We start from the raw sequence: 23,239 nt of genomic DNA, 5'->3' as shown, positions 1-23,239 counted from the left end.
ATTAGATTTGCAAGGCCTTAAAGATGCAGTTTTGTCCTTGTGCTGGGGAGTCTGGATGTGTGGAAAACCGTGCAGTCATTGTGTTTAATCTGTCTCTTAGTTTTTCTTTTAACCTTGGCTTCTTATCAGTATTTCTGTGGAGTTTTTAAATAATTTTTATGTAGTTCTTAATTGTTGTCTGCCACCCACAGTCATGACTTTGAGACGGAAAGCCATATAAATTTAAATGAATGAATAAATATAATTAAAAACCCTATCAGGAGGAGGATAATCAAACTTTTAGATCTCCCTTCATCCAAATATAGAGGCAGAATGTAAATCAGAGTCAGCAGCATTCCTATAATTCTAAAATATATTAGAAATAAAACAAAATTCAGTAATAAAATATCAAAATCAGAAGATATGAAGGAATGGACTTACTGACTAATATGCCTGGTGTTTCTATGAGATATACTCTACCATCTGATTTAAATTATGTAAATTAAAGTAGATCTCTTGAGTTATGGTTGGATAGCAAATACTGTATTTAAAACTTATCAGTTGCATAAGTGATACAGCAAAATAAGACAGAAATATAATAATGAAACTTCAAAACTTACTTTTATCGTATTGTGTTTAATTATCATTTTAAATTCCAAACATTTACTTGTATTTAATTTGTTTTAAAAAAAATAAAATTACAGTACACATTACCTTGTGCTCAGATTTCTTTTAATTGTTTGCATAAATCTTTGAACCTTTCTTTTAATACTTTTTTCTGTCTACTCCTGGTATCTGCTGCCATCTAGCTACGAAAGAGAATGACTCTTTTATTTCCTTAGGTCATCTATTAATAATTGAAATGCTTAGCACTACCAAAATAAACCTTGTTAACTTTTTATGCTGTTTTAGTTTTAGGCTGTATGCCTGCTTTGGAACAGGCTTACACAGCAACATGTCAGTCTATAAGTATCCTAAGGAAAGATAAAGTTTAGGGTTTTAAGTGCTTACCCAGAAGTTAATTTGGGGAATGTGAAATGTGAAGCCATCTGCATCTGTCAAGAAAACTAACCATATTGTTTCTCTTTTTAAAACTTAATTTGGAAGTTGGTTGTAATTTATAGCAGCGATTGTTGATTTTGTGATTTGTTGAAAGTGAGCTTCTGATCTCTGTGCCTTTTTTATTCAGAAGGGAATGAAGAAAAATAAATTCAGTTCGGAGAATGAGGGGTTTTTTGGTTGTTCTTTTTTTTTTTAAAGGTTTTAGAATAAGCAATAAACAGAGAAATGTGATTCTATCATAGCCTACGGTTATTTTGCAGTCCGGTTCTTCTGATTTATTTTATTTATTTATTGTTTATATTTATATACCGCCCTATCTCCCAAAGGACTCAGGGCGGTTTACAGGCATTTAAAAAGCAATAAATACAATTCTAAAAACAATTAAAAAACTTATTCAAAAGCCTAATAATTAAAAAATATAAAAAAAATTAAAACCCAAGTTAAAACCCACAAACTAAAAACTAACTCAGTCCTGCGCAGTTAAATAGGTATGTTTTAAGCTCGCGGCGGAAGGTCCGAAGGTCCGGAAGCTGACGAAGTCCTGGGGGCAGTTCGTTCCAGAGGGTGGGAGCCCCCACAGAGAAGGCCCTTCCCCTGGGCATCGCCAGACGACATTGCCTCGCTGACGGCACCCTGAGGAGTCCCTCTCTGTGAGAGCGCACGGGTCGGTGAGAGGTATTCGGTAGCAGTAGGCGGTCCCGTAGATAACCCGGCCCTATGCCATGGAGCGCTTTAAAGGTGGTCACCAAAACCTTGAAGCGCACCCGGAAGGCCACAGGTAGCCAGTGCAGTCTGCGCAGGATAGCTAGTGGGCTTCTGCAGTCAAGTCATTAGATAAATAAAGTATTCTTTTCTGACACTTCCAGTGGTTTCACACAAAAATAGTTGAACTGTGATTTTCAGTTTGCAAGATATAATGCCGCTTGAGGAAAAGCACTGCCGAGTACTCCACTCATATACATATTTAAGTCCTTGACTTACAACAATTCATTTAATGAACGTTTGAAGCTACAATGCAACTGAAAAAATTGACTTATGGCCGTTTTTCACACTTGCGACCGTTATAGCATGGGTCACCAGGGTTACCTGATGAGAATTCGGATGCTTGGCAACTGACTCATATTTATGACGGTTGCAGTGTCCCAATATCATTGCGGCCTTCTGACAAACAAAAGTCAATGAGGAAGCCAGATTCACTTAACAACCATGTCGCTCACTTAACAACCGCAGTGATTCACTTAACGACAGTAGCAAGAAAGGTTGTGGAATGAGGCAAAATTCGCTTAACAAATGATTCACTTAATAACAACACCTATAGCACTTGGACTTAATTATGGTCATAAGTAAAGAACTACCTGTAACTCACTGTACTACCCCAAAAGCTGATGTAAATGAAGCAAGATCTCCTCATATCTAGTAGACCTGGGATAACTGGATGTCTGTCTTTGTCAGTGTCAAAATTTCTTGTTTTTGGGAAATAGGGAAAATCAGCCATGCTCCATTATTCTTTTCAACAGTGTCTTTCAATGATGCTGTTGTCCCTCCTATTATTATTATTTATTTATTTTTGTCTTCTGGAAGCCATGATGGTGGCTGAGGTTGAGGGTGCTAAGGAGTATCAAGTTTTAAGAAAATAATAATAATACAGCCAGTTAAGATGACTTATCCTTCCCTGTTTGTAAATTCCAAATAGTATTTTCATATACCACAATTTTCATTCATCCCCATTTAATTTGATCATGTGCATAACATTTACTACTGTACAATGGAGTGGATGAAAAAGGAGCAAATCATTTGCATAGGACTAGTTTATTCCTAACCAAGTCAGCACTGAGCAACACAAATTAATACAATAATCGACTTATTACTGGAGCCCAATCCAAATTACTATAATTCTTTTTCTGGAATGAAAGTCTCTATCTTTTCCGCACCTCCTAATGTAGGGTTGTCAAGGCCTGTGGGCCAGATCCAGCCCACGGGGTGTTTAGATCTGGCCCGTGGGGCCACCCTGGAAACAGTGAATGACCGGCCCGCAGGTGAGGGGAAGGAAGACAAAGAGAAGGAAGAGAGAAGGAAAAAGAAGGGAGGGAGGGAGGGAAAGAAGGAAGGAAGGGAAAGAAAGAAAGAAAAAGGAAGGAAGGAAGGAAGGAAGGAAGGAAGGAAGGAAGGAAGGAAGGAAGGAAGGAAGGAAGGAGATTATAATGAGAGTGAGGGAGGTTCTGGGGAAAGTTCTGCCTTAGCACTTGGCAGTCCTCAATGAAATCGAGTTTGACACTCCTGTCCTAATACATGTAGCATTTCTACATTTGTACTCCTAGACATATTCTATTCAGACACATCAGATGGTGGGTGCAAGGATGCAAAACCAGGAATTGGAAGGTTATCTTAGTGGACTGGCCATGTTTATATTAACCTCAAATGCACACACACACACATACCCTCCTTAAGTGATGCTACCTCCTCATGCTAGAACAAGGAAAATAGAATATCTAAAGCATTTTGCTTTGAGCCAGGATGCCCCCAAATTCTGTTTTCGTAAGCAGGCTTATACAAATCCCTCTTCTCTTGTTTTCAGATTCTTTATCTGCAATATGGGGATGAAAACAGATTGGATTCAGACTTAGTCACGCTTAGATCAGTTCTATTAAAATCAAAGAGAAAGACATGATGAACACAAATCCCATTATTTTCACTAGGTTTACTCATTGAACAGGCTTTTTTGTACTGAAGTAAGGCTGTGAGATTTTCTGTCCCCACCCCCTCAAAAAAAGAGAATGAAGTATAAAGGTGAAGCATAATATCTGGGAATTTTCTATTTCTTGTTGACTTCTAAGCTCATCACCAGAGGCTGTGTTTAGACTGAGGAACTCTGAAAAATTAGAACTGGATAGAAGTATTTTAGAGTATTAGCATTTCAATTAATTTACTTATTGACGTTTCTAGAACTGTCCACTTAGTATTTTGCTGATTTTCTTTATAAACCATTCTGTCAAAATGGAATGCATTTTGATGCTCAAATGTATCTTTAAAAATGTGTCTTAGAGCTGTTGGATTTTTTAAAAAATCTCCATAAATATCTTCAGTCTTTTTAAATATTTGCTATGTTTTCTCTACTTTTCCCAATTTTAATTGGCCATTTTGGTTTTTACATTATAATTACATAGTAATGATGCTATTATGTTTATTTTTATTGTTGCCCCAGATCCTTAATTGAATGAATAAGTAACCTCTCTCCCTCTCTCCCTCCCTCCCTTTCTCCCTCCCCCCCTCTCTTTTTCTCTCCTCTTGATAGAGGTTCATTTGAAGATTCTACAACCAGATTTTATACAGCTTGTGTGGTAGAAGCTTTTGCCTATTTGCATTCCAAAGGAATCATTTATAGGGACCTCAAGCCAGAAAACCTCATCCTAGATCACCGAGGTTATGCCAAATTGGTAAGTGGTGGGGATGTTTTCTTCCCAAACAGCGATAAAATATTACATCCGCCCTGTAGTTCAGTTCAGTTGCCTCTCCCATTGTAATAAAATGCCCTTTCTAACAGCCATAAAACTGTACTTCTAGCTGAAAGGCAGCATTCAGCTCTGCAATTCTAGGACAAATCAGTTTATAAAAGAATTAATACAAACCGATTAATTTCTGGGAGCCAAATAAGCAAAAATGGACTTTTGTTAGGGTTAGGGTTAGGGTTGCACTATAATTTCAGAAGTTTGTTTTTTTCTGTTGCACCCTTCTGGAACTGGAGCAAGATTTTAATAACTTAATGAACTTGAAGAAATAAGATTATAAAATTTATCCCACTATGATTTTTGTTTTTGTTTTTTAAAAAATATTTATTTACATTTCATATTTCTAGCTTTCATATCCAGCTCCTTCAAGGAGAGCCCTTGGGCAGTGTATAGTAAAATCAAGTGTAGTATCTAAGTTATCCCATATTTAAATAATTTGATTTCTTATTGGCTTTCATTTTTTAGAGGAACTTCATTTTAAAACGTTAATATTAGATTTCAGAAATTCTAGGCATGGGTTTTATTCAAACTGAATTTGAGCTATAACCAATGCTATGGGAAACTAGGAGTCAAAGGGATCTTTCTGCAAATTTCCCACATTGTCCAGATATATATTGGTGGTAGATGATGATGATGATGATGATGATGATGATGATGATGATGATGATGATGATGATGATGATATCCATTCAGACATGTCCAACTCTTGGCGATTCTATGGGCCAGTTCTCTCCACGTTTTCCAATCTTGCACTACTTTTTTGAGTTGTTCTATGCTCTGGCTGCTGTCAACTTTGATAGTGTCCAGCCACCATATATCACACAAATACAAGATTGCCAGTTAATTTTTCCCTTTCTTATTTAATTCCAATAGTATATCTATTCGATTTGTTTTTCTGCACAAGAATTTTGGCCATTTAGAGGAAATAGGAATAATGTGGTTGAATGCAGGAAGATGAAAAAGTAATAAAATCACAATCCTACAAAAAAAATAAAATAAACATAGCATCTTTTTACTTTATCTGAATCAGAAGAAGTTATAATTTGGCCTACAGGTGGCACTAAGTCATCTTGAGTTGCCATTTCTTGTGTTATGGAGATTGGAAATTGGATCTTCAGACAAGTATAAGGGTGCTGAAGACAATGTATGTAGTGGTGCCTGCTATTGATTTATATTATTTACATGCTTTAACTCTTAAGTAATATCCAGCTAGGATACATAAGCTGATCATTAGGTAAAGGTAAAGGTTCCCCTCGCACATACGTGCTAGTCATTCCTGACTCTAGGGGGGGGCGGTGCTCACCTTCGTTTCAAAGTCGAAGAGCCAACGCTGTCTGAAGACGTCTCCGTGGTCATGTGGCCGGCAAGACTCAACGCCAAAGGCGCACAGAACGCTGTTGCCTTCCCACCAAAGGTGGTCCCTATTTTTTCTACTTGCATTTTTACGTGCTTTCGAAACTGCTAGGTTGGCAGAAGAAGCTGATCATTAGACAGCTGTAAAACAGAAAGATTTAAATCAGGGGTGTCAAACTCGCAGCCCGCGAGCCGGATTCATCGCACGCTGACCATACCCATCTTGTTTTAGTGAAGGGGAAAAGTCACAATATGTCACATGATGACAATGTGACACACAAGTTTGACACCCCTGGTTTAGATCATCTTTGTTAGATCGTTCTACTAAATGGAAATTGTTAATGCTTTTCTGAATCTTGACAGAGAAAATACGCTCCTCCAGAGCTTTCTTTTAATGCTCTTCCTTTGAGAATTTTCTCATGAAGCCTATTCCCTAGATGTACTACTTGTGCTGGTGAAAACCTGTGTTGTGACCATCTCTTTATGTGTTTTGTGTCTGCATAAGTGCTTTTAACTTTTTTGTCTTCCTTGATGGGTGTGTGAACCTTCTTTCACAGGTCGATTTTGGTTTTGCAAAAAAAATAGGATTTGGAAAGAAAACATGGACTTTTTGTGGAACTCCAGAGTACGTAGCCCCAGAGATCATTCTGAACAAAGGTCACGATATTTCAGCAGACTACTGGTCACTGGGAATCTTAATGTATGAGCTCTTGACTGGCAGGTATGGGCATTGAATTGGAGCTACAGATAAAAATAGTTCAGCAAACTGGAGAATATTTCTGCTGTTGTCACTTTGATTAGAAGAGTTGGGATTCAGAGCTGGCATACGCTATGATAAACAAAAATAGTGTTTAAAAACATACTATGGAATTACTTATTATGGTTTTCAAGGATTTACAACCTGCTTTCTAGTAACTAAAGTCTTTGGATGACCGCTATAAGAGGAAAGGGTATTGATGAGGCAAATTTACTATTTTTGTTCATTTCATTCTAATTGGTGAGCACTTCCCTGCCCCTCGCATACCAAATCAACCTGGGTTCTTCTACCAGTTCACCAAATCATGAGTTCATGGTACTAGTTCAGGGGTGAAATCTACCTTCCCTACCAGTTCGGAAGTACACATGCCAACCCACAGCGCATGCGCAAATTCTTCTGCGCATGCTCAGAGGGTAAAAAACAGGTTACTTCGTGGTTAAAACCAGGAAGTAATAACAACCGGGCGGGTGGGCGGAGCCTCAAGCTGCCATCACTTCCGATTCTCCGAACCACCGGCCGTCATCGCTACCGGTTCAGCCGAACCAGTCCAAAACGGGAGCATTTCACCCCTGTACCAGTTAAATATGTTTCGATCGATGCAGATTGAACTGAACTTCAGTCTTCAAGAAGGAACTTGAAACATCTCTTCAAAACATAAGGCAATCAAAACAAAATGGAAACATGCTAGATAGAAGCTAGGTAGCATTTCAAAACAACACATTTCTAACGAAAAGTTAAAGGTAGCTTTTCTTTCTTTTTAAAAAAATCACATTGAATAGGAAGATTAAAAGAGAGCCAATTTGGTCTAGTGGTTATGGCGCCAGGCTAGAAAGCAAAAATCAATGAGTTCAAATTCTGCCTTAGCCATGAAAGTCAGTGATTTTGGGCCAGTTAATCTCTCTCTCTCTCTCTCAGCCGCAATTCACCTCCAGGGAGAATTGTTGTTGTAAGGAAAGTAAGCAGGAAGGTTGTGCGGAAACTAAGGGGGAAGGAAGGATATGTTTGCTGCCTTGAGTTATTTGTTAGATTAATTAAATTAATAAAAACGGGATATAAATGATCAAATAAGTAAAAGATTTCTGAATATAATATTTTAAAGGCTGCTAGCTGAACCCCCTTGGAGTCTATATTTCAGAACTAGAATATTATCGCTGACAACATTCTATTCAGATCACAAGTGAAGGCAGGAAGACTCAGTGGCAAACCTACAAGGAATATAAATTCCAAATAGGTTCATGTGTGAGATAGTCAAATGGCTTGCTTTTTTTGGATGTTATCATTACAATAGTGCCACTGAAAATTAAGAAAAATACCTATATACGTGCAAACAGTCAACACAGAATTACAGAGTTTTTCTTCTTTTTAATAGACCATCTTTTTTTTAACATTAGAAACATAATATAAAAATAAGTTGGAGCTGCTTGATTTCAAGAACTTCAATCAGTGAAATATATAGATTAGCATAATTTTATGTGCAGCTCAACAGACTTAGGCCAGCATGGATTTAAATCATTCTTTTGTTAAAAAAAATCCTTACAAAATCAAAATACTGTTTTAAAAAGGAATTATTACTTCACAGAATAATACGGAAGTCTTTAAACATTTAGAAATGCTATAGAATAGAATAGAATAGAATAGAATAGAATAGAATAGAATAGAATAGAATAGAATAGAATAGAATAGAATTTTTTATTGGCCAAGTGTGATTGGACACACAAGGAATTTGTCTTGGTGCAGATGCTCTCAGTGTACATGAAAGAAAAGATACGTTCATCAAGGTACAACATTTACAACACAATTGATGGTCAATATATCAATATAAATCATAAGGATTGCCAGCAACAAAGTTACAGTCATACAGTCATAAGTGGAAAGAGATTGGTGATGGGAACGATGAGAAGATTAATAGTAGTGCAGATTTAGTAAATAGTTTGATAGTGTTGAGGGAATTATTTGTTTAGCAGAGTGATGGCCTTCGGGAAAAAACTGTTCTTGTGTCTAGTTGTTCTGGTGTGCAGTGCTCTATAGCGTCGTTTTGAGGGTAGGAGTTGAAACAGTTTATGTCCTGGATGCGAGGGGTCTGTAAATATTTTATTTATAAATATACACTCCAGTAAATAATAATAATAGTACTATCTATGTAATAGATCCTTACACTCGTGCCAAACTGTGCATCCTCTAATATCTTTATGTTATTTTGGAATATATTACTTTGGAATTACTTACTTAGCCATTAGATATGTTCATTATATAGATAAGCCTTGTTTCCCTAACAGTTCACTTAGTTCAAAGTTACAACAAACTGGGGGGAAAATGACTTATGGCCATTTTTCACAAGAAAAAACACTGAAGCATCCTCATGGTCATGTGATCAAAATTCAGATGCTTGGCAACTGACTCAAATTTATGACAGTTGCAGTGTCCTGTCATGTCATCACCTTTTCTAACCCTGTGACAAACAAAGTCAATGGGGAAGCCAAATTCACTTAACAACTATGTTACTAACTGAACAATTGCAATGATTCACTTAACAACTGTGGCAAGAAAGGTTGTAAAATGGGGCAAAACTCACTTAACCACTGTCTCATTTAGCAACAGAAATGTTGGGCTTAATTATAAAGCCAGGACTCCAAATTTGGGTGTGCATCAAGAACACCCAAATCAAGAACGACCTGTAATGAAGTATTGTAAGAAAAATACCTATATACGTGCAAACAGTCAACACAGAATTACAGAGTTTTTCTTCTTTTTAATAGACCATCTTTTTTTTAACATTAGAAACATAATATAAAAATAAGTCGGAGCTGCTTGATTTCAAGAACTTCAATCAGTGAAATATATAGATTAGCATAATTTTATGTGCAGCTCAACAGACTTAGGCCAGCATGGATTTAAATCATTCTTTTGTTAAAAAAAATCCTTACAAAATCAAAATACTGTTTTAAAAAGGAATTATTACTTCACAGAATAATACGGAAGTCTTTAAACATTTAGAAATGCTATAGAATAGAATAGAATAGAATAGAATAGAATAGAATAGAATAGAATAGAATAGAATAGAATTTTTTATTGGCCAAGTGTGATTGGACACACAAGGAATTTGTCTTGGTGCAGATGCTCTCAGTGTACATGAAAGAAAAGATACGTTCATCAAGGTACAACATTTACAACACAATTGATGGTCAATATATCAATATAAATCATAAGGATTGCCAGCAACAAAGTTACAGTCATACAGTCATAAGTGGAAAGAGATTGGTGATGGGAACGATGAGAAGATTAATAGTAGTGCAGATTTAGTAAATAGTTTGATAGTGTTGAGGGAATTATTTGTTTAGCAGAGTGATGGCCTTCGGGAAAAAACTGTTCTTGTGTCTATTTGTTCTGGTGTGCAGTGCTCTATAGCGTCGTTTTGAGGGTAGGAGTTGAAACAGTTTATGTCCTGGATGCGAGGGGTCTGTAAATATTTTATTTATAAATATACACTCCAGTAAATAATAATAATAGTACTATCTATGTAATAGATCCTTACACTCGTGCCAAACTGTGCATCCTCTAATATCTTTATGTTATTTTGGAATATATTACTTTGGAATTACTTACTTAGCCATTAGATATGTTCATTATATAGATAAGCCTTGTTTCCCTAACAGTTCACTTAGTTCAAAGTTACAACAAACTGGGGAAAAAATGACTTATGGCCATTTTTCACAAGAAAAAACACTGAAGCATCCTCATGGTCATGTGATCAAAATTCAGATGCTTGGCAACTGACTCAAATTTATGACAGTTGCAGTGTCCTGTCATGTCATCACCTTTTCTAACCCTGTGACAAACAAAGTCAATGGGGAAGCCAAATTCACTTAACAACTATGTTACTAACTGAACAATTGCAATGATTCACTTAACAACTGTGGCAAGAAAGGTTGTAAAATGGGGCAAAACTCACTTAACCACTGTCTCATTTAGCAACAGAAATGTTGGGCTTAATTATAAAGCCAGGACTCTAAATTTGGGTGTGCATCAAGAACACCCAAATCAAGAACGACCTGTAATGAAGTATTGTAAGAAAAAAATACATCATTGTAAGTGACAAACTCAGTTGAATTTTTACAGGATGAACTGCAATAATTCTCTATCATGCCTGCACATGTATGTTTTCCCAATTTTTGGCATATGAATTTCCGTAAGCATTTTGGAATAATAGCACAAAGCTTTATTATTTGCTTATTACTAAACTACTGTTTACAAAATATTCCAGAAAAAATATAAAATGTTATAAGCTCTATTTTCCCAGACTGATCCTGGGAACTTGAGGTTTCCAGATGTCGCTCAAAACAGTGTTTTTCAATTTTGGCAAGTTTAAGATGGGTGGAATTTGACTTCCAAAATTCATGAATTAAAGTTGCTGAGGTTAAGTAACACTAATCTATGTGATGAAAAGAGGAAATAATTTAGCAAATTAGGATGCACACCCAAATTTGGAGTCCTGGCTGTTCTTTCAATCTTGATAACTTTATTTTTTTTTTTAAAAAAGTGAACTGCAAAATCTGTATAGCTGCACACTTGCAAAATCTGAGTTCCATTTATTTGCCATTCGTGACTTTTACGATAATTGAGCAAATACTAAAACTTTCTGATGGTTTATGGATAGCTTTTATCCTGTAACAGGATAAAAGCAGCATCCTAAGTGATTTTCTTATTCTCACCTGTGATGTAGACATAGTAATTATATTACAAGCAGCATATAGTAATGCTTAAATCAAAACAATCATCCAAAATAAGGTAAAACAGGTTTCAGTTTATTTGCAAAAAAAAATAAATTACTAGACTTTAATTAGTTTTTTTTTTCTTTTTCTATAGTCCACCTTTCTCAGGCCCAGATCCCATGAAAACATATAACATCATACTAAGGGGGATTGACATGATTGAATTTCCAAAGAAGATTGCCAAAAATGCTGCTAATTTAACTAAAAAACTATGCAGGTAAATTCTTTATGTGTTAGCAATCTCACAAATAAAGTATATATATGTGTGTGTGTGTGTGTCAGTAGTGAAATCCAAATTTTTTTACTACCGGTTCTGTGGGCGTGGCTTGGTGGGCGTGCCGTGGCTTGGTGGGCGTGGCAGAGGAAGGATACTGCAAAATCCCCATTCCCACCCCAATCTGGGGCCAGCCAGAGGTGGCATTTGCCAATTCTCCGAACTATTCAAAATTTCTGTTACCGTTTCTCCAGAACCTGTCAGAACCTGCTGGATTTCACCCCATGTGTGTATGAACTAATTTTAATGGTTTTTGTTAATTAAGTTCATTGATATATATATATATATAGTGTGCGTGTATATATATATGTATTATATATATATTGTATATATAAAAGCTTGCTCTAGTACATATAGAAATATGTATACACACACATATACATAGTATATATAAAAGCTTTTTCTAATCTATACAGAAACACACACACATAAAGTTTTTTCTAATACACACACAAACATATCCTAGAAAAAACTTTGATTTCCAACTTTCTTTTATAACTTTTTTCTTGTTCTTTTATTTTTAAACAGGGACAACCCATCAGAAAGATTAGGTAACTTGAAAAATGGTGTCAAGGATATTCAAAAGCACAAGTAGGTATATTTCAGAAAAAAAGTAATCCTCTGTTTAAATCCCTCAATATATTTAGGTATGTTTTTTGCACAGAAGAAAAAATAATGAAATGAGAGTTACCACAATCCAATAGCTGCAATTTTTTTCACCAGAAACCTGAGTAAGATAAGACAGCTATGCAGAATGCATCTGCATATATCCTGAGTAGAGTGCTTGGTATCATAACTCCAAACCTGGATGTGCTAACTATCTATGCAGTATTTTGCAATGAAAATAAATGAAAACAACTTCAATGTGAATTAGAATCAGGTAGCACCAACATTCAATAACATAATGATGTTAATGATACAATAAATTTAACATAATATAACAACATAATAAATGAAATTGCTTCAGAAGCCTATCAGCAATTCCTGTTCAACATAATACAACAGAAGACATGTTAAATGTAATTAGGTTTAAAAGGTAAAGGTAAAGGTTCCCCTCGCACATACGTGCTAGTCGTTGCCGACTCTAGGGGGCAGTGCTCATCTTCGTTTCAAAGCCGAAGAGCCAGCGCTATTCGAAGACATCTCCGTGGTCATGTGGCCAGCATGACTCAATGCCAAAGGCGCGCGGAACGCTGTTACCTTCCCACCAAAGGTGGTCCCTATTTTTTCTACTTGCATTTTTACGTGCTTTCGAAACTGCTAGGTTGGCAGAAGCTGGGACAAGTAACGGGAGCTCACCCCGTTACACAGCAGCACTAGGGATTCGAGCCGCTGAGCTGCCGACCTTTCGATCGACAAACTCAATGCCCTATCCCCTGAGCCACCGCATCCCCTTAGTAAATAGGTTTACAGATATCCAAATGTCAGATCTCCTAAAGATATTCATTAACTTTTTAAATATTTTTACATGTTTGAAGAAGACAGATAGCCAGTATCAAAGAATCTTTCCATCTGGGAATCTCTTTAATGGACTTTTTCTGTTATTGTATTTTTCATCACAAATTAGATATCTGCATCTGGACAGAGCCTTGATTCAGAATTTTCTCTAACTGAGGAAAATTCTTGGTACCATTCTAACTACCCACAATTAGTATAAAACAGGGGTGTCAAATTGACGTCACGACGGCATCATGTTGTGTATTGGGACTTTTCCCCCATTCGCTAATGTGGGCATGGCCAACGTGTGACGCATCAGCCCACAGGCTGGGAGTTTGACAGCCCTGGTATAAAACAATGTGTTCCACAAATCTGCCCTCCCCCCCAAATATTAAGTTAGAGGGTTTCAGAAATGTAATTTTTGTAATGTTTAATGTTAGACTATTTGGTCTTGCTGCAATGGTACCTGGATCATATCACTGTCCTTGTATTATTTTATCTTCTGACTTTAGGTGGTTTGAAGGCTTTAACTGGGAAGGTTTAAGAAAAGGTACATTGACACCTCCTATTGTACCAAGTGTGAGTATAAGTTTATTACTTGCTAAAATGTATATATTGGAATCATAACTTCAGAAAGTTGCTGAATAAACTCATTGGGAAAACAAGCAGGAGCTCTGAGCCAAAACATGGAAATGTGTTCTTATCTTACATTAGCATTCCCATGTATGCAGACCTCTGCTTGACTTCATTTTCAGATACATGCACAGTGGTGGGATTCAGCCAGTTCACACCACTTCAGGAGAACCAGTTGTTAACTTTCTGAGCAGTTTGGTGAACTGGTTGTTGGAAGAAATCATTAGGGCAGAGAACCAGTTGTTAAATTATTTGAATCCCATCACTGGACGTGGAGTAAGAGTGTATCTGAAGTCCTCTTCTGACAAGGAATCAGTGATGAAGCTTATAGTAAAATACAAAAATTTAGGCTGAAATGTATTTTGATGGAATCTTTACCTCTTTACTACCGAAAGCTTCTTTGTTCTTCTTCCAACTTACATTGCCTCAGTTCTCCTTGTCATTTCTTTTATCATGCCACCAGTTTCTAAATGCCGTATTAGATCACATGCTGTTGTACTCAATGGGCAACTTGTCATACTTTTTCCAATTTGGCATAAATAAGTAAGATGCTGCCTTTATTTTTCAAAGTAAATGACTTTCTAGTTTGACTTGACTTGAAGCCTACAACAGTTGCCTTAATTTCCGTGCAGAGCCATTTTGATGCCAACAGTAAATATTGGTATCAATACTGAAATAGGGTCCTAAAAATACTATTAAAAGAAAAAATGGAAATACCTATTTTTAACTTTGGCTTAAGTCTTTTCCCTTTATTTCCACTAAATGTGTAAAAAAAAAAGTGAAGATCAAATGACATCCTGTTAAATATGGATTATATACATGGACTCAAGAACATCTATTTCTATATAAAACATAACTCTTTAGCAGAAAGAAGTCACAGTTTGAGAATACTATTTAAGACAGGCAAACACTGAAAAATATTCCTATTAGATAAAATACAAAGGACAGCCCTCTTGTAATTGTGGTCTGTTGAAACTATTATTATGAGAGCGGTGGACATGCTAATTAAACTTGGATTATTATTTTTTATTTGCATTTATATCCCGCCCTTCTCCGAAGACTCAGGGCGGCTTACACTATGTCAAGCAATAGTCTTCATCCATTTGTATATTATATACAAAGTCAACTTATTGCCCCCAACAATCCGGGTCCTCATTTTACCTACCTTATATAGGATGGAAGGCTGAGTCAACCTTGGGCCTGGTGGGACTTGAACCTGCAATAATTGCAAGCAGCTGCTGTTAATAACAGGCTGCATTAGCCTGTTGAGCCACCAGAGGATTAAATTGTGGTGGTGATTAATGTGATTGCTTTTCTTTCAATACACATTACTTTGCTACAACTTGTACTTAGTTTAATTTTCTGCATATTATTTGAACTTTACCACTTACGAAATAAATATTCCCTATCAGATTTGAATGTATATCCATAGTGAGTGCCATTTAAAATATTTGGCTTTTCTGATCTATTTTCACACATTCACTGTGAAATTCTTGAATTCCTTTACCCTGTGTTTCAATTAGTAGATAGAAAAGTACATAATATATAGGACTCTGTAAATTATGTATTAACCCCCCCCCCATAATAATTTACATATTCAAGAATAACTAATTCTGTTTGAATGAATGTACATTTCAATCTATTTAGCAATCAGGAAGGTCATTTTTCTGAAAATAGTAAGGTTTTTTTTCTGTCATTCAGTTAGTGGTGGGATTCAAGTAATTTAACAACCGGTTCTCTGCCCTAATGATTTCTTAAAACAACCAGTTTGTCAAACTGCTCAGAAAGTTAACAACCGGTTCTCCCGAAGTGGTGCGAACTGGCTGAATCCCACCACTGCATTCAGTCTATCATCATGACCCCACCACCCCCAAGCAGTGGCAATTTTCAGGAACAGCACAAGAAGATTTAATTGATTTTGGAGGAGAGAGAATACTTGTGTTGTCTTTATTACATTGGCTTTTAATAATTAAACAGATACTTCACTACTGGTGCTAATATGAAATGAAATATTATTCCTGTGAGACGTACAAATACAGATACTACTGGGAAACACTTATCATATCATATTACTTATGCCTTGTTAATTTTTAATATTTTGAGTCCACTTTTCTAAAATATACAATATATTTTATTGTATATTTTGCAATATACAATATACGATATTATTTTAAGTTCAAATCAATCAATCTCAACTTATTCTAATTTCCTTATTAAGTCTTTCACGTTCTTGCAAACAGATTTCTCCCAAGTCAAATGATATAAAAAAGTAGTTGACATTTATATAATGAACCTATCATATTTAATTCAATAAATATGGGATCATACAGTGTCAGGTTAAATGGAAAACAGCTGCAATTTGTTTTCCTACTTTCTAAACTTTTGTTGACTTTTTCTTAACCTATCGGTCATATGTGGCATAAACAACCACAGACCTTTTAAAAGTGGGCAAAGGCAGTAATTCCTTTCTCCTCTGTCATTGCTTATATGCATTTTCTAAACAGCTCTACACCAATTCTGTTTTTCACACATACAGTATAATCTGCTATGCATCTGCCATGCAACTGAACGACTGAGGAACTAGTTGTGGCCTGGGAGCGGGCCGCGGCTGGGGCCTTGGACTGTGTCGTGCCTTTGCGACTTCTGACCTGGCGCAGATCTCGTCTGGCCCCTTGGTTCTCCGAGGGGCTGAGGAAGATGAAACGCCGGAGAAGATGTCTAGAGAGCACCTGGAGGTCCAGTCGTTCCGAAGCTGATCGGACACTAGTTAGGTCCTATTCTAGGACCTACCTAGTGGCAATGAGGGAGGCGAGGTGCTCATACGCCTCCACCCTCATTGCGTCGGCAGATAACCGCCGGGCCGCCCTGTTTCGGGTGATCCGCTCCCTCCTTCATCAGGAGGTGCGGGATGACCCGTTGCAGGGACATACCGAGGAGTTTAGTGGTTATCTATACGATAAAATCGCTCAGCTCCAGGATGGTCTGGACCGAAATTGGGATGATCCAAGCGAGGGAGAGGAGACACGTCTTGTTGAGTCTGTTTGGGATGAGTTTGACCCTGTGGCTCCCGAGGACGTGGATAGGTTGTTGGGGAAGCTTCACGCCACTACATGTTTACTGGACCCATGTCCTTCCTGGCTGGTACTGGCCACTCAGGAGGTGACACGAGGCTGGCTCCAGGGGATTATCAACGCTTCTTTGTTGGAAGGGGTTTTCCCTGCCGCCTTGAAAGAGGCGGTGGTGAGACCCCTCCTCAAGAAGCCCTCCCTGGACCCAGCTATTTTGGGTAATTATCGTCCAGTCTCCAACCTTCGCTTTGTTGCGAAGGTTGTAGAGAGTGCTGTGGCGTGACAGCTACCCCAATACCTGGATGAAGCCGTCTATCTAGACCCGTTCCAGTCCGGCTTCCGACCCGGGTACAGCATGGAGACAGCTTTGGTCGCATTGGTGGATGATCTCTGGAGGGCCAGGGACAGGGGTTATTCCTCTGCCCTGGTCCTATTAGACCTCTCAGCGGCTTTTGATACCATCGACCATGGTATCTTGCTGCGCCGGTTGGGGGGATTGGGAGTGGGAGGCACCGTGTATCGGTGGTTCTCCTCCTATCTCTCCGACCGGTCGCAGACGGTGTTGACAGGGGGGCAGAGGTCGACCGTGAGGGACCTCACTTGTGGGGTGCCGCAGGGGTCGATCCTCTCGCCCCTTCTGTTCAACATCTACATGAAGCCGTTGGGTGAGATCATCAGTGGCTTTGGGGTGAGATACCAGCTGTACGCTGATGACACCCAGCTGTACTTCTCCACCCCAGGCCACCCCAATGAAGCTGTTGAAGTGCTGTCCCGGTGTGTGGAAGCCGTACGGGTCTGGATGGGGAGAAACAGGCTCAAGCTTAATCCCTCCAAGACGGAGTGGCTGTGGATGCCGGCATCCCGATTCAGTCAGCTGCAGCCGCAGCCGCAGCTGACTGTTGGAGGCGAGTTACTGGCCCCAAAGGATAGGGTGCGCAACTTAGGTGTCCTCCTGGATGATCGGCTGTCGTTTGAAGATCATTTGACGGCCGTCTCCAGGAGGGCCTTCCACCAGGTTCGCCTGGTTCGGCAGTTGCGCCCCTTCCTTGATCGGGATGCCTTGTGCACAGTCACTCATGCGCTCGTTACCTCTCGCTTGGATTATTGTAATGCTCTCTACATGGGGCTCCCCTTGAGGTGCACTCGGAGGCTTCAGTTAGTCCAGAATGCAGCTGCGCGGGTGATAGAGGGAGCTACGCGTAGCTCCCATATAACACCGCTCCTGCGCAGACTGCACTGGCTACCTGTGGCCTTTCGAGTGCACTTTAAGGTTTTGGTTACTACCTTTAAAGCGCTCCATGGCTTAGGGCCTGGGTACTTACGGGACCGCCTGCTGTTACCACATGCCTCCCACCGACCCGTACGCTGTCACAGAGAGGGACTTCTCAGGGTGCCGTCCGCCAAGCAATGTCGGCTGGCAGCCCCCAGGGGAAGGTCCTTCTCTGTGGAGGCTCCCACACTCTGGAACGAGCTTCCCCCGGGTTTACGCCAAATACCTGACCTTCGGACATTCCGTCACGAACTGAAGACACATCTTTTCATTCACGCGGGGCTGGCTTGAATTGAATTTTATTAATTTTAAATTTTTATTAATTAATTTTAAATGGGGTTTTTAGTTTATTGTATATTTTTACTTCTCAGGCTAATTTTAAAATAAGTTTTTTAATTACATTTTAAATTGTACATTGTATTATCTGTTTTATTTTTGCCTGTACACCGCCCTGAGTCCTTCGGGAGAAGGGCGGTATAAAAATCAAATAAATAAATAAATAAAAATAAATAAGTCCCAGCTTTGTAGATCAGTTCAAAGGGCTGTCCATGTCATTAAGAAATCTTTACATTATTTTGTCAAACTCTCCATTCTAGTTAGGAAATACTAGGAAGCCAAACCCATTCATTTGAAGGTTGCTTCAAAATTACTTTCTAAATACAATAGTGGCCAAAATTGTGGAAACTTTTTGGGAAAAGAGTATTGTTTGATGGCTAATAACATCACTTTTTGGGGGGAGTTTCAAGATAATCATATTCTACTGCTGGAATGGCCTGGGAATAGCCCAGACCTTAACCCAATTGAAAATCTATGGAGCCAACTAAAAAACTTATTAGTCAGAAGCAGAGGTGTGTTTCAGCAAGTTCTGACCAGTTCTGGAGAACCGGTAGCAAAAAATTTTAATTCGGAGAACCGGTAGTAAAAATACTGACTGGCTCCACTGCCATCTGTTCTCTGCCTCCCAAGTCCCAGCTGATCAGGAAGAAATGGGGATTTGCAGTAACCTTCCCATGGAGTGGGGTGGGAATGGAGAGATCTTACTGTATCCTTCCCCTGGCACATCCACCAAGCCATGCCCACCAAGCCATGCCACGCCCACCAAACCACACCCACAGAATCGGTAGTAAAAAAAATTGAAACCCACCACTGGTCAGAAGCGACCCAGCAATAAACCCCAGTTAATAGAAGCAATCATTCAATCTTGGTTTCACATTATAACAGCTGCAGAACTAAGACTTGGTTCACTCCATAGGAAGACGACATCATGCTAAAGGTTACCCAACTAAGTATTAACTGACATGGTGATAATTTTTGTATATCTCAGTTTTGCTATGTTTTCACTTTTCTTCTTTATACTGTAATTGCTATTCTAATAGCAAATCCCTCATAAAAGTTATTGCATTACATTCTTGATTAAATTATCTTTCCATTGATATATAATTTTCTGGTACTACTCCAAAAAAAAAATTGGTGTTATTAGCTAGTTTTAGGAAAATACACTTTTCCCAAAAGGTTTACACAATTTTGGCCACTACTGTATACAATCACCCTGCCTTATTCATAAAAAAATATGGTGCCCGTTGTACCCTTTCATTTTTTCCCATCATTTTTTTTCATTATTTTTGTTTTGAAGAATGGACTTTGCACCCTTCTTCTTTGACTTCTTTACTTCCTCTTTTACCTCTTTGGGTGTCAAGGGACTTAGAAGCCTCCTAACCATAATATTCCCATGAACAGAATATTTTTAACAGCACTACCTAGAACAATATTATGAATGAAAATGGCAGAATCATACATTTCTGAACTGCCTCTAAATCTTACTGGCCAACATGAATTCACAAGTGGTATAAAGAGCTCATAGAAAATTGTCTGAAGATTCCAAATGCAGCAACTAATACTACCAATAGTTTAATTTTCTTCATTGGACAGGTTGCATCTCCAACTGATACAAGCAATTTTGATAGCTTCCCTGAGGACAACGATGAACCACCACCTGATGACAACTCAGGATGGGACATAGACTTTTAATGTTTTTCTCTTACCTGCTTCTGCCTTGCTGAAGACAGCTTCCTGAGACATGGCTGCCAGCAGACCTGAAAGATTTGGGAAGGATTCATGCTCGGGGTCACCATGATGCCTTGATTGATGCTGCTACAGTAATTACAGTGGCATTAGGACTTCTTGTTTAGATGACAATAGTGCTCTTCACATGTTTTCTGTTTGAATTTAACACAGCAGTTGACATGGTGGTCCTGAAGCAAAACTTTTTTCACCAATAATTTACATGTGTTTTCTATCATGGTACCGAACATGCTATGCCTCCATTACGATTTGAAAGTTCATAGAATAAGATGCACATAATTCTAGCTGTTAAGTTCATTTTCTTTATTGATAAATATATTCCAAGCTGTTTAAGTACTGTAGCCGATTCTATGCCTGTAGAATCAATGGTACAGTAGCTGGGGTAATCCCCCAAACTGCAGGTTGAGTGCATTGAGCCTCTTAAAGAAGGCCAATGTGTTAAACTAAGGAGGACCAGAAAAAAATGGAGCTCATGTCAAAGCAGTGCTATAATTTGTCTTTCTTTTCAAGCAGTATACAAGACAAGAATGAATGTTACCTTTCTCCATTTTTAGTTCTGACACGCTTTTCTTCCCAATTGATAACAGAAGCACAACTGCTACACTTCCTGCTAAACTGTTAAGCAAGTATGGGTCAATCAATCCTCAAATCATATGTCTGAGAACTTACTTTTTATCGTTTCTTTTGTGGATTACAGATACGTAAGAGCATGTGAAAAATGTTCATAAAACTATTCGTTTTACGTATATATCATAACCATCTTTTAAAAGAAAAAGAAAGAATGCTTATTTCAGAGGTCCTACAAAACAAAATATTAACCAACTGTAGATATTAGGCCTTTACAATTATTCTAAAATAACAATCACACTGAGAGCCCCTTGAAGTTGCAAAATCCACTGCATTATTATATAGGTGCTATGTACATCTTTCATCTGTGAAAGAAAACAAACTTCCACACTCGTTTTTCAGAGAAAAAAAAAGATGTAGCAAGAAATTTCACTGTCAGTTAGAACTGTATGAGTGGGTGTATTCCTATGCACACTCATACATGGGTGATATATATATATACATATTTTTAATGCTACTATGCGATACTGCCCTCGCTTTGTTTTCTTTTCCATTTTCCAAGATCCCACAAGTATTTTATTTATTCCCCCCCAAAGATAATTAGTCAATCTTTCCTTGTAAAATATAACTCCTACAGATCAGTCTACAAACATGGAACAATGTAATTGAAATGGGATGCTTCAAATATGCCTTTCCTTTCAAAAGGAGGATTAAATTCACCTTTAAATATGTCTGTTGAAGTGGACAAGTCTTTAAATGAGTCCATCTAAATGATGAATTACATCTACCAGTTATGAATCTTTTAATAGTCAGTGCTACAAAGTAATTTGTCCATACTTGTTAGGGGAATTCAACATGTTCAGAGGACAGAAATGTCAGAAAGGCTATTACAGATAACAATTTTCGAGGCAATTCCAGCCAAGACTTCCATGTATCAGTACGACTTCGTTAGCATTTGTCAATACACTGCTGAAGTGGTCTTGCATCTGCGACAGCTTCTTAAATGAGTTCCACAAGGAGAAAACCAACAGCCACATTTACAGAATGTCCGTTTCCTTTGGAATTCTCTCCAGAGTTTAACGACTTACTCTTTCCTCTGAATCCAGAAATAAATTTACACCTCTAGATTTGTCACCATGCATTAATTTAGCTTGCTTCCCATTATCTTTTCCCCCTATGTTGCCTAATACCATTCTGTTTATTTACTTTGCCCTATTCAGCATTTGAAGTCCTATTAATGGGGACCAGATTCAGGCTAATATGGTTATTACCATATATAGGCTATAATGCTATTACATTTTACTGGAAATAAATTCCATTGAACTTAATGATGGTCACATCCGATTAGACACGTGCAAGTTTATTTTTTTTTCTTTTCCTCTGAAATTTATGAAATATGAATCATGACTAGCTTGTACCACAATTTTCAATGATACCAAAATTTAGTTATTTTAGTTATTTTACAATGCAGTGCAGCATGTGCTTAGACAGAAGTAAGACCTACCTTACTCAACAGAACTTATTCTGAAATAGGTATATATAGGATTGTTACCTTAGTCTGGTTCTAATCCAGTTTGCATAACTTAGAATTTCCCTGTTGTTGAACAGGGATTGTAAAATGAACTTGAAGCGAAACACTGGCTGTTGAATACATTGCACTGGTTTAGCATTATATCTAAAATTGTCAAAAAGTTCATTTTCCTCATAATTGATGGTTAGAGATTAGCCCCAAAACATCCATAAATGAAGCTCATTGGCTACTTCCAATTTATCACCCAGTTATTTCAGTGGGGGGAAAAAAGCTTTCTAATCTAATACATTTGAAGACAACATAGAAATTTTGAAGGATAAAAAACAAAAAGAGATGATAATCTCTTCATAATATTCTCATATATTTTATACAAACTTGTGGCTTCTTTTTAAGATATTTAGTTTTGGAAAAAAAATACTGTAGTGTTTGTCTGTTCCTAGTGATGGCTTCCACCAAAAATAATAATAAAAGAACCAGCATCAACCAGGACTGGTACAATATAATAAAATTGTCCTGGAAATAGCATTCTGCTTCCAATAGACATAGGATCATGAGTAGAAATCCTTGATATGGCATTTAACATCCAATCACATGTACATCAATCAGCTTTACTATAATGGTTCAAGCTTCCAAACCTTAGTAAAGGTAAATCTTTTTAATTGAGCTTAGTTACTGGGAAGAGCAAGCAATAGGCCACTGTAATTTTCTGGGATATACATACATATATATATATATATATATTTCCTTCCCTGTCTAAAGTATAATAACCTGGTATTTCAATTTTAAATTTCACAACATTGTAATCATAACCTTTCCTCATACACAAGAAGAAATATTGTTGGCCATCCTCACAGAATTGGAATCACACAGTTTCCATAAGCAGCGAGCAAAGTATATATGTAATATTAAGGCACAAGTCAAGTAGAGATTAGAAAGTGTGATGAGAATAAC

General features: G+C 37.7%; 1 protein-coding gene across 4 annotated transcripts in view; it reads left to right on the top strand.

Moving 5' to 3' along the window:
• PRKG1 (protein kinase cGMP-dependent 1) overlaps positions 1-23,029 on the top strand; it is a 1,075,924-nt gene extending 1,052,895 nt beyond the window's left edge. For all 4 annotated transcript variants that reach the window (XM_058187717.1, XM_058187716.1, XM_058187714.1 and 1 more), the window contains 6 exons: positions 4,334-4,475; positions 6,458-6,621; positions 11,521-11,643; positions 12,229-12,291; positions 13,650-13,716; positions 20,038-23,029. In XM_058187717.1, coding sequence (XP_058043700.1) covers positions 4,334-4,475; positions 6,458-6,621; positions 11,521-11,643; positions 12,229-12,291; positions 13,650-13,716; positions 20,038-20,136 — 658 coding nt within the window. In that variant the 3' untranslated portion in view covers positions 20,137-23,029. The remainder of the gene's footprint in view (positions 1-4,333; positions 4,476-6,457; positions 6,622-11,520; positions 11,644-12,228; positions 12,292-13,649; positions 13,717-20,037) is intronic.
• The last annotated feature ends 210 nt before the right edge of the window (positions 23,030-23,239 follow it).

This window comes from Ahaetulla prasina, chromosome 6, assembly GCF_028640845.1.
Source record: "Ahaetulla prasina isolate Xishuangbanna chromosome 6, ASM2864084v1, whole genome shotgun sequence".
NCBI lineage: Eukaryota > Metazoa > Chordata > Lepidosauria > Squamata > Colubridae > Ahaetulla > Ahaetulla prasina.
Note: the sequence above shows the minus strand (reverse complement) of the source record. Positions and strands in the feature narration are given on the sequence as shown.